The sequence below is a fragment of the Pseudorasbora parva genome, chromosome 12 (assembly GCF_024679245.1).
Source record: "Pseudorasbora parva isolate DD20220531a chromosome 12, ASM2467924v1, whole genome shotgun sequence".
Taxonomy (NCBI): domain Eukaryota; kingdom Metazoa; phylum Chordata; class Actinopteri; order Cypriniformes; family Gobionidae; genus Pseudorasbora; species Pseudorasbora parva.
The window spans coordinates 14074555-14087109 of NC_090183.1; the positions used below are offsets into that span (position 1 = coordinate 14074555).

The 12555-nt window shown below is 36.9% G+C and overlaps 1 protein-coding gene across 1 annotated transcript; it reads left to right on the forward strand.

Moving 5' to 3' along the window:
• The first annotated feature begins 7696 nt into the window (after window positions 1–7696).
• Window positions 7697–12320, forward strand: gmppab (GDP-mannose pyrophosphorylase Ab). Its single transcript, XM_067458327.1, has 12 exons — window positions 7697–8000; window positions 8235–8332; window positions 8730–8833; window positions 9002–9194; window positions 9281–9340; window positions 9484–9614; window positions 9728–9862; window positions 9946–10043; window positions 10314–10360; window positions 10433–10525; window positions 10620–10788; window positions 11726–12320. Exons 1-12 carry the CDS (start codon window positions 7961–7963, stop codon window positions 11824–11826), a joined length of 1269 nt encoding a protein of 422 aa, XP_067314428.1. The 5' UTR covers window positions 7697–7960; the 3' UTR covers window positions 11827–12320.
• The last annotated feature ends 235 nt before the right edge of the window (window positions 12321–12555 follow it).

The window sequence follows — 12555 nt, forward strand, 5'->3', positions numbered from 1 at the left end:
AAGGAGTGCTAAGTTTATAGTCAGTCAACATCTCACACATACTTTTTCAGTATTTATTTGCACAGGACACAAACTAGTAAGCTGTGACTTTCTGTAAACAGATTTTTTTGTAACGAGTTTTGCAAAATTTTCAAGGGACATTTTTTTCCATCAATAATTTTTTATTCAAGATAAAAAAGAAAAAGGTCATTACTCTTTCCTTAAAGATTACTAACACATAACTTGACTTCATTCAAATTGTTTATGAGGCTAAAAAGATCTAACGGGACTAAAGAGATTATGCCTGACGTGAATAAACAAAGTCTCACAACTTCAGAAAACTTTCAATGTCAAAACATAACATTTGTTAGATAGATGCATGTTCTGATTACAAGGCAACTGTTGCATCGGAGGAAAAACTGGATGAAAACAACTGAGAGAATATGATAGCAGGAATGTTCCAGAATGAAGAACAGATATGAGTTGGGTCGATAATGTTTACCTTTTAAAAATGATAACAGCAGTTCTTGATTACACTTTATTTTATATGGTGTCTGTGTTACAGTATAAGTATTCATTTATAAGCTGAGAAATAATAATGAACTACACTCTAAAAAATGTTGGGTTAAAAACAACCCAAGTAGGGTTGAAAATGGACAAACCCTGAAATTGGGTTGTTTGAATGGGTCATTCACTGGGTTCAGACAACCCAATTTCTGGGTTTGTAGCCTGACAAGCCAGACCCACATCAAGATGTTTGGTCTGGAAACTCACCCTTGACAGGGCTCAAACCGAAGTGCAGGATAAAAACGGTTGTCTTTCAAACTCCCTCTGCGCGGCGTGCACGCAATTGGATAGTGCTGCAACCAACCAGAGCAACAAAGATGAAGCAGAGCTAGTTGACAGATTAAACTTAGAACACATCTTCCCTTCTTAAGAATGACTTCAGTGCCGTTCTTTGTTCTTTTCTCAGAGAAAAGCTTAACTCCAAGTCTTCCAGAGTCGCAGTCAAAGTGAATTCAAAAGACCGCCGTTCGCCAGTTTCTGTGTTTACTAGAAGCACACGCTCAACTCGGCCGTCATTATGAATACTCAGAAACTCAGAATACAATTGTATCTGAATAACATAAAAATGTAGCGTGACAAGCCAGACCCACATCAAGATGTTTGGTCTGGAAACTCACCATTGACAGGGCTCAATCCGAGGGGCGGGATAAACGGTTGTCTTTCAAACTCCCTCTGCACGCGATAGGATAGCGCTACACCAACCAGAGCAACGAAGGTGAAACAGAGCTTGTTGATAGATAAAACATTCACCGTATCCGGTCGGCTAAACTCCGAACACATCTTTCTTTTTTAAGAATGACTTCAGTGCCGTTCTTTGTTCTTTTCTCAGAGAAAAGCTTAACTCCAAGTCTTCCAGAATCGCAGTCAAAGCTGATTCGAACATCGAAAGACCGCCGCCGTTCACCAGTTTCTGTGTTTACTAGAAGCACGCAAACGCAACTCGGCCATCGTCATTATGGCCCCGCCCGCCGACTATACACGATGTGATTGGCCCGTCCAGATTGAGAGGAATACAGCTCAGAGGGGTATTGAGAGTTCCTAGACGACACTTGCGGGCAGATTAAATTTGCTGCCGCTAGGGTGCGTCTAGATTTCTAGGCTAATAAAAATGTGATAAATCATGAAAATAGCACAAATGGCATGTTTCACTGCGTCATCACAAATAAAATCACAAATAAAACACACACACTATGCTTACAAAATCTTTTAATAATATTTGTATAAAGGTTGTAGATTTTCAAAAATGTTCATTGTATTAACTCACATTTTTAATTTCAGTTAACTCAAAATTTTAAGGCAACCAGGCAACTTTTAAATATTTTTTTACAGTGTAGTATATATTTAATGAAATGTAATATATATTTGAAATAACCCTTAATTTTTTTAAATGCCCCCAAATCTACAATCAAAACCAGAATGCAGACAACACTTCAGTTATTAAGACTATTGGTGCTTTCATGTAAACACACTGTAACTATAGAAACTGCATTTTCTCCTATAAGGTGTGGTGCCCTGAACACAACAAGCTAGCCAGAATTGGAATACACAAGTCATAGCTTTCTAAAACCATTAATAAACACATTTTCTTATCTCCTCCTTGCATATGAATTATGTCAATACTTATAACACATTCTTAAACAGTAAAAAAGCACTGGGTGTGACAGAATAGAGAGGGGACATCCCTAATATCCATGCTTTGTGTCTGAGAATGGAGAGGCTCTCATTTGGGGCAGACAACCAAGGGGACGCTGTTTACAGAACAGCTTGTGTGGTCTTCTTCTTCTGAGACCAGAACCTTATATGTCCATGAAGACTTGGACCTCCAGATCAATCAGCACCTCTCATACCAGTCATGAAGTAGGGCTTCTGCGTAGTACAACAATGGTTCTTTTCATAGGGTGTAGTAATATATAGCGTTTCAGACTGGTCAAGCTTCATTTCACGTTGAGGTTGTTAGTATAATCATCAGTTTAAGATTCATGGCTTAGTCTAAACTTAGTTGCTATTATACTGTATAAAATAGATGTATACTGACAATGACATTTTCCCTTAAAAAATATTATTGTTTTTTAACCCTGTAAAGCCTTACATATAAAATAATAGATTGTTTTTGTATGAAACCTTTAGACAAAATCCTAAAACAAGTTTGCATATGTGTTTTATGTTCTGTATCAAATTGATACATCAGGCCTTTATGGTCCATATGCTATGAAGCACACACTTGAGAAGGAAATAACCTCAATTTCCATATGCACACTAAAGACTCTGTCCCACTAGCACTCACTCTAATCATGTTTACTGCAGCTCATCAGCACCTGGTTAGACTTGCGTTTATGCCCCCCCCCCACCCGTTTCAAGAAATATCTGCATATAGAAATATCTTTACACGAGAGCACTGAGACCGACTCAAAACGATGTAGTATACATGCCAGACCAGTATGTGGTACTGTAATTCTGCCACAGAAATACACTAAAATGGTGAAGATGCAAAATCTCACAATAAAATAACAATAAATAAATGTGCTACTCGCAGCTTGTGTTTTATTAACGCTAACACCCGCTAATACCCCAACCCTAACCCTAAACCTACCCTTATGCAATAATGCAAATACATTAATTAAATGACTCAATATTGATGTGTGCATGCCCAGTGCTCGTAGCTGTATCCCTTTCTAGTCTTTCCCGTGCGTGTGGTGACATCACCATTTCACAAAATATATGGATTGGCTGTAACCACAAAAAAACAAGGGTGTCGTTTTCAGATTTATCAATTCTCGGACCCAGTTTCCAAAAATATCGAAGAATATTCTAAACTTCACACTTGCCCTCAGCAACTGGCTTTTTTGTAGGATTCTAGGGCCCCGTCCACATGGAGACACGTTTAGCTGTATACGTAGAAAGCTTGTATCGTATCAGCCTTTCTGTCCACATGGATCTGGTATTTTAGGAGCTTGAAACCAATATTATTATTTTTTACCGGATCCACTCTGAGACCCGGTTTAAAAAAAATATTGGTTTCAATATTGCGTTTTCGTATTTACAGCCAATCCGTATACTTTTGTGAAACGGTGCTGTCATCACATCACATCACGTCAGCTCTTTAAAAACCAGAAGGGATGCAGCTATGGGCACTGGGCATGCGCACATTAATATTGTGTCATTTAATTACTGTATTTGCATTATTGTAAGGGTAGGTGTAGGGATACCTACATTGATAGGGTTATTATGAGGCGTGTTTCAACCGAACCAGGAAAGACCTCAATTGGATAGACCTACAACCAATCAGAGCAATGAAGTGATGCATAACACTAGTTGTCAAATGTCAACAGAACTCAACTGCACTGTGTTGCCAAGTCCGCGTTTTTTTCCCGCAGATTGTTTTCCATGTCCACGGGTTGAAGCAACCTTAATTATGTGATATATAGACCCAGGATTGCACATTTTAGCAGGCAACCTTGCCAAAATAACACACATTTTACCCCCAAAACGCCATTTTTTCCCCCAGAAACCCCCCCGAGAACCTAATGTTTTGTGCTAGTAGTTGGTGGGTTTTGTTTGTAAAAACTTTTCAACCCTGTCTGCACGGATCTTTGTTTGCCTGTGTTGTAAAAAAAAGAATATAAGGATGCACCAACATGATCATCATTTCAGAGATAAATAGTGAAGGTGAATGCATATACAAACTCTCCGTTTAGGATTTGAAAAAATTCAAGAAAGCGCCTTTGATAAGGTGGAGGAATATGTTACTGTTGATCATTTGTCCATCATCGTCTAAAGCCCGCCCTGACAATTTGATTGGTCCGACCAGTTTCTGCCCGAGCTCAAATGTTGTGGGCGGGGCTGAGTTCGGCTGGCATCCAGGCTAGGGTTGGGTAGGTTTAAATAAAACAATCTGGCGAGTAGTAAATGTATTTATTGTTATTTTATTGATTATTTTATAGATTTTTCCTCACTTACCAGCGCTATACTTCTTCTAGCCACAACTCTTCTCCATTGTTAGTATATTTCTGTAGGAGAATTACAGCACCACATACTGGCTTCACATACTGTTTCAGTGGTTTCGTCTGTACAGATATTTCTTGAGATGGGGGGGGGGGGGGATTGGATAGGGAAAGCTCTGGCTTTGTGAGTATGTGACTCATTTTGCTCTGCTGCAAAGGAAAATAACTGTTTATCAATGATTATGCTTTCTTTTTAAAATAAGTGATTCTCCTAAGAAAAGTATATTATGGAATGTTAAAGGTGCCCTATGTAGTATTTTTGCAGTAAAATATCCAAAAATCACTAGGCCATTGTTATATATTTTGTTAATTTGACTACTTACTATTGTAACATAACATCCCATATGTTTCCAACTATTTGTAAATTGTGAGAAAATTGCTATTTTAACCAAGGAGCCGGGACGTCTGAGGGAGTTGCCTGTCAATTGCGTCATATTTGCGTTAGCCTAAATTTTCGGTTTTATTCTGCAGAAACACTTTACTCTCACTGAAGTGTGAACAAGTGTTACAGCAGCCGCAGAGGGAACGCAGTAACATAATAACATAATTTTCAACACACTCAAATGTATTTAGCTGCGTACTCAAATTCATGACAGGAAAAGTGGAAATATCCCCCGGCCTCCGGTGGCTGTGTCCCGTCCCGTCATAATAAAAGTTCGGCTGCTCGCGAGGCGTGTGTTTTTCATCTAATTAACAATTGCTCCAGCGGCCTTGCTCAGCTCCACAACACTCAGTCCTGCTCTTCTTCATACTACAGTTATGTTAATAACTGCATCTATCAACATGAGTCCTATCCCCATTTTCCAATGGCTGTGAGGTAAAGACCACATGTCCCAAGATTCTGAGCTCAAACTTGGCGTCATCAAACTACACCTTTGTTTTGAATAGGCGCCCTCTAGCGGACGTAAAAGTTGCATAGTGCACCTTTAAGTTACCTGTTATTGGATGTTCTGTGAAACTGAGTTTGCTCACCTTGAAATTGGATACATCGTTGTTAAAGCTACAGTCTGTCTTATCCAAAATGCATTTTTAAAGCAAGTACATAACCAGCCAGTGTTCAAAACTATTTGCTAACCTTAGCTTAATTTACAACAGTAAACTTGTAATTAATGTTTTTAATTCCAGTGGTACTGGTGGATTTCCGTTGGAAATTCAAGCATCTTATACGTCGCATCTGTACATAAATAAGGCGTCCCGGCTAGTAGGCTATCACAATTCACAATTCACCAGTGTGAGTGCCCGTGATCACCACCAGAGGGCACTCAACCCCGGACTGTCACTCCATCACAAACTACATTACCCCTAATCCTTTCCCCGGACTCATTAGCAATCAATGTCTAACCACCTCATTACCTCTGCCTATATAAGTCTGGTTATCTCTGTCATTCAGGGCGAAGTCTTGTTTAGTGTCAACTGCATTTCTGAGTGTTTCTATGGTTTCATGTTTCTTGGTACTTTGGATTTCTTGCCTGTCTCGGGCAAGCAGGGGGCGGCAGTGGCTCGGCAGTGGTTCATGTAGGTTGTCTACAAACCAGAAGGTTGGTGGTTCAATCCCCAGTTCCACCTGACCAAGTGTCGAATTGTCCATGAGCAAGACACCTAACCCCAGCTGCTCCCGACGAGCTGGATGGCGCCTTACATGGCTGACATCGCCGTCGGTGTATGAATGGGTGAATGTGAGGCAAAATGTAAAGCGCTTTGGATAAAAGAGCTATATAAATGCAGTCCATCCATTTATCAATGCAGTCCATTTATCTCAGATTACCCTTTTGCCTCTGTCCCTTGTTTTGTTTGCTTGATTGAACTGCCTACCTGTGTATGACCTTTTGCCTGTTTTATGGACTATGACTTTGGATTACCCTTTAATAAATACTGCGTTTGGATCTTCAACCTTCTTTCTCAGAGCCGTTCGTAACAATTGCATGTGAGGATGTTGGAGGTGGAGATAGTCTTTCTCACAGCACTTGATATAATTAAACTTATCAATTTGATGGCGGATCCAGAAAGATTCAAATGACAATCACCAGTGACAACTGGAGATTCACCCATTGTGAAATGCAAATGACTTTCGGAGTGGCACACTTGTTCGCTTAATTCATACTCTTACAGAGTTTTCTTTGTTGTGCCTTTCTCGTTTTGCTATGTGCTTTATGGTAAATATCAATTATTTTGTGTTAGCTATGAGATGGAGCAATTCACCTCGAGCTACTCCACATTAACTTGTTGGTATGTGAAAAACTTGGTTTCCATTTCTGTGCAGTTGAACTACAGGTAGCACGAATACATATCAAATGCATTTCAACACGACTAAATGCATTTCAGTGATAATTGAGATGAGGCCTATAGGAATACACATTCCTCAAAAGCATTTTACAACTATTATGTTTACTTTATAAAGAAGAGTAAAGATTTTATGGACTAAAAGTATGGACTACAAGTATCAAATATGACAAAAGGATTTATTGAGTTGTTGGTTTTTCCATTATTATTTAAATGTAGGCCTAAATATAGCCTAAATGATTATGAACAAAATAATAATTATGAAATATTGTTTTAAAGGTTTTTATTTTAATCATTCAATGCCTATTCAAGGTCCAAGTTAAATATTTTAGCAATTTATACATAATGTTTACACATGGTTTTTAGAGTAAATAGAAATTGTATAAATGTTATGCAGATATGTAAACACACATACATGTATAATCCACAATTAAAATTAAAACAAATAAAATTATTATATTTCTAAGAACTTGGTTTGTTTTAAACTAGCTACATGTTTACAAGGTTTCTCTTTTCATTATCTTAGATATCCTTAACTGTCACTGCAGATGCCATTTAAATACGTTATGTAGACAGACCTTTGTACGGTCTATGAGACAGACTGGTGGAAAATTATGGGTCTGCCATCTTGTGGTAAATAAATGTAACCAATCTGTCTTTATTTCAAATGGGGTAAGAGAAACAATAAGCACGTTTTCTGTCTGTATGAGAATCATGATGTCGGATTTGTATTTTTTATATAAATCTGTTTAATGCTTGTTTGACCTAAATATGGAAAAACTGGACCAATCTGTAAATAATTTGACCCACATCTCCTCTAAACAGTATCAACCCAAACAGACCAGATTGGACAATGCAGCAGCAACGTCACAATGGGCGTGATTACAGAACTCTCACTTCCGCATTACTGTACTGAATGGATTTAATAAAACTGGTTTTGGAGTCAGTTTTGCGTTGTTAGAAAAACTTGACTTAGAAGCATTTTTTATTTATTTCGTAAACAAACCATTCATTTTTATAAAAAATATTTACATTAACTAATCACCTAAAAAGTGGACGACGTGATATAGCCTAATCAGCGAATTAAATCAATATATTCAATCGTCTTGAGTGAACTGCACCATAACTGAAAGATGTTAAAAGCGATTATTTTAATTGGGGGACCTCAAAAAGGTGAGACTTAAGTTATTCTTTAAACTGTACGAATGTTATGAATGAAAGATGAAATGATATTGCAACAGTATCAGATTACGATGACGTGGCGCAAAGGGCTTAAGTAATAGCGTCCGATATAGGATAACTAAACAACATAAGTTACCCTCGTAATGTAAAAGTAGCAAATACTAGGAAATGTGGAGATTTAAGCCTTATAGAAAACGCATTTCATCAAAAATGCCCTGCGTTCAGGTACCAGGTTCCGCCCCCTGTCATTCGAAGTGCCCAAACCACTGTTCCCTGTGGCAGGAGTTCCCATGCTGCAGCATCACATAGAAGCCTGTGCCCAAGTAAGACACTTGAGTGTTGTTTGTGTTAAGATCATATGTAGGCTAAAGTCTAAATTTAATGTTACATTCCTAAAAATATATATATTTTTAATTTATTATAAATTAACACCCATTTTCACCCAACCTTTCATACATTTTCTTTTCTTTTTTTTTTCTTTTTTTACAGTGGACAATGTTTCTTTATATTATTAAAATGTTCTTGACACTTCTTCTGAGAACTGTTCTTCACACTTCTTCTAAGAACTGTTCAATGAAAGGTTATTTGGGGAACCCATAATGGTTCTTCTATGGCCTCCCTGCAAAAACCTCATTTTGCAACGTTTATTCTTTTACTAAGAGTGTATTTACAGTAATCAATATCTATTTTGAAAATATGCCATGTTTTATTCTCTTACAGGTTCCTGATATGAAAGAGATCATACTAATAGGTTTTTATCAACCCAATGACGAGCTAAACCGCTTCATTTCTTGTGCACAGCAGGAGTTTAAAATCCCAATTAGGTAGATGCGGGTTCAAATCAGTGGACATTTTAAATAAAGCAAAAATATTTTTGCATTATGATTGCTACTATATTGATATTTTGTCTCGCATATCTGATAGTCCTGTGTTTTAAAACCAAGTCAATCAAATATATAGGCTTAAACTATTTTTTTTATATAAATATGAAGGTACCTGCAGGAGTTTACCGCCTTGGGAACAGGTGGTGGAATCTATCATTTTCGCGACCAGATCCTTTCTGGGGGTCCAGCTGCATTTTTCCTCATGAATGCTGACGTGTGCTCCGAGTTCCCCTTGCAGGAAATGCTCCAGTTCCACCGTCAACATGGCGAGAATCATTGTGGAGTCTTGCTTGGAACTATAGTAGGTTTAACTTGAGCAAATAAGAGAGTGGATGATACGATTCTGGGAATTTAATCCAATACGTTTTACTATGTCTCTCATTGCAGGCCAATAGAACACAATCTCTGAACTATGGCTGCATTGTGGAAAATCATGAAACAAATGAGGTACTATGAATAAAGATGTACGAGATTGCTTACTTAATTTACATTAATTCATATGAGGTGAACGTCAAACATTCAGTTTAATAAATGCCATTATGATGATGCTTGCATTCATAGTATGCTAATTATAACTCATTTTCTTTCAGGTGCTCCATTTTGTGGAGAAACCCGGTACTTTTGTAAGTGACATTATCAACTGCGGTATTTATTTGTTCACACCAGATATATTTGGCCATGTTGGGGAGGTTTTCCAGAGGAACCAGCAAGAGAGGATCCAGTGAGTGTCACTGACACAATTCAGCTCTAAACCACATTGCAGCCTTCACTGGAGAGATTTACGTGTAGGTCAGTCTGACCTGTTTGCACTAAAATTAATTCCTTTTTACACAGAGAAGAGCTCACTTATGGCAAGCAGATGCCAGAGCTGATTCGGCTGGAACAGGACATCTTTACAACTCTTGCAGGACAGAAAAAACTCTTTGTCTACAAAACACAACATTTCTGGAGTCAGATAAAGTCTGCAGGGTAAATCTGTCTTTCGATTGTGTTTTTCATCTCTCCCTTTAAGCCACTGTTCCTTATATACAGTACATTGTTTTATAACACAGGTCAGCAATATACGCTAGTCGTTTGTACCTCAAGCAGTATCACCAGACACATCCTGAGAGACTGGCCACAAACCAAGAAGGAACTCCCAAAATAATAGGTGTGTTGCATGAAGTATTCTCTCTGAACAAGCTTAGCTCTATAAAGCTGTTATTTTATTAAACATAATTACCAACATTGAAAAAAATTGGTGCAGAAATAATTTTCACTCAGATATTGCTAGTAACGTTTTTTTTTTTTTTTTACGACGGATTACAAAGAAACATAATTGACTTAATTGTGAAATTTGAAAGACTGAAATAATTAAAAACTTATTATGTAAAGCTATTGCAATTAAGTCCCTGAAAATGATTGGTTTTCCCACCTTCAGGAGATGTTTATATCCATCCTACAGCAAACATTTATTCCTCTGCTGTGGTAAGTACATGGATAACATTGTATATAAAGATATATTTCTGTACTGTACTCAACTTTTTTCTCTCTGTTCAGCTGGGTCCTAACGTTTCTATTGGCAAAGGGGTGACGATTGGAGCAGGCGTAAGAGTGAGGGAGTCCATCATTTTACATGGAGCCGTGTTACAGGTTTAGAGGGTCACTGCTTACATTTGCAACAATGCAATCAGATATTAGAAATAAAAGTGAAATTAATAATTAAATATCTTGGTCTCTGTTTCAGGACCACTGTTGTGTGTTGAACAGCATTGTAGGGTGGGACAGTACAGTGGGGAAGTGGGCAAGAGTAGAAGGAACTCCAAGTGACCCCAATCCCAACGATCCTTATGCCAAGATTGACAGTGAGACCCTGTTCAGGGACGGAGGTCTAACCCCATCCATCACCATCCTTGGTATGAAAATCTTGCTTATATTATAATCTAGTTGCAACATATCCTGTTGGAAAAAATTGCATATGGTATGCTGGTTAGGTATGTTTTTAAGCATGGCAGCTGGTTTAAGCTGGTCCTTAGTTGGTCATGAGCTGGTTATAAGCTGGTTATAAGCACTTGATCATCTTAAACCATCTCCCATGCGTCAAAACATACCTAACCATAATATGCAGTTTTTTTTCAACAGGGTAGGAAGATAATTAAATATAATTAGGGCTGTCAAATTGATTAATAACGATTAATCACAATCAATCACATGATATATAAATATTTTACAGATATATATAAAATGTACACGCATATATTCTATAAACAAACTTTTATGTTTAGATGCGATAAATCACAATTAATTAATTTTGACAGCACTAAATTAATAACATGATAAATATAATATTTAATTAATAATTTATTCTTGTGTTGGCAAAAGTACATTTTCAGCAACATTACTCCAGTCTTTAATGTCACATGATCCTTTGGAACTCATTCTAATTTACTGATTTGGTGCTCAAGAAAAAGTCAAATTATTAACAATTTTGGAAAAGCTCAAAACAACAGTATTTATTTGACATTTAACATTTGTATGTCATTACTGCCACTTTTGATCAATTCAATAAATTCTTGCTCAATAAGTAAATAAAAAAATAAAATAAAATAAAAATTCTTACTGATCTCAAACGTTTGAACAATACAATCATGTGTTAACTGCAATTACTGATTAGGATCTGAAGAGTGTTTAAACACATGAACGAAATGTAATGTTAGGTCCAGTTCAGAAGATGGAGCTGTTCCTAAAGAAATTATTACAATGTACCCTCTTGCTACTGCATTTTTGTGGCAACAGTTTTTCCACAACAGGAAGCTTGTCTGATCATCTATACTCTATATTTTTTTCTTGTAGGTTGCAATGTGAATATTCCATCAGAGGTCATCATTCGAAACTCTATCGTCTTGCCTCATAAAGATCTCAACAGGAGCTTCAAAAACCAGATTATTCTATAAGAAGACACTTTCCTCTTTTGTCTTTCTAAATAAATACCATACATTGGGTCATGTAAAAAGAATAGAGCCTAAAGATTGCACAATGTTTAATGTTCATCATTATATTTAATGTATGTATTTGTTAGTTACTGGTCAGAGGAAAAGAGTCAACTTGTAGTATATATATTGCAGTAATATAGTATGAATATGGTTCAACAAAGGGATATTCTCCTGATCATTTCAGGACTGGGAATTTTGTATTTAATCTAACTCTATGCTGATGTACCCATCTTATCTACATACAGTAACATAACACTAGATTTTTTATTATATATATTTTTTTTTAGCTTTATTCCTTAATTACACATACCTGCCTGTATTGCCTTTTAAGCAAAATGAGGAGTGAGCAATTAAGTATTTTTCTAGAGACTGATTTGAAGGCAAATTGTTTTGGTAGGAATGGAAAAGAATGGAGATATGGTTTATGGGTTTTTGGTCATTTTTACTGTTTTCTGTTATTAAAATCATCTCAATCACAGAAACATCAAAACATGTCAAGTTTATTATGCAAATTTGAGTCCACTGTAAGCACAGAATGATCCTGATGCTTTTATATTTTAATAAAATAACTGGAATCCATCTTTACGATTTAAACGTGCTACTGAAGTTTACATATGCTGTACATAATTGTGCTATAGACCAAAACTAATAGATGGCACAAAAAACTCTTTCTGCCTGCTTCTGTGCTAA

Excerpts from the sequence above, each read along its gene's own strand:
- gmppab (XM_067458327.1), top strand. The coding sequence starts at position 7,961 with ATGTTAAAAGCGATTATTTTAATTGGGGGACCTCAAAAAG. Across the intron at positions 8,834-9,001 it reads GAGTTTAAAATCCCAATTAG|GTACCTGCAGGAGTTTACCG; the intron begins GTAGATGCGGGT and ends ATAAATATGAAG. Across the intron at positions 9,195-9,280 it reads GAGTCTTGCTTGGAACTATA|GCCAATAGAACACAATCTCT; the intron begins GTAGGTTTAACT and ends CTCTCATTGCAG.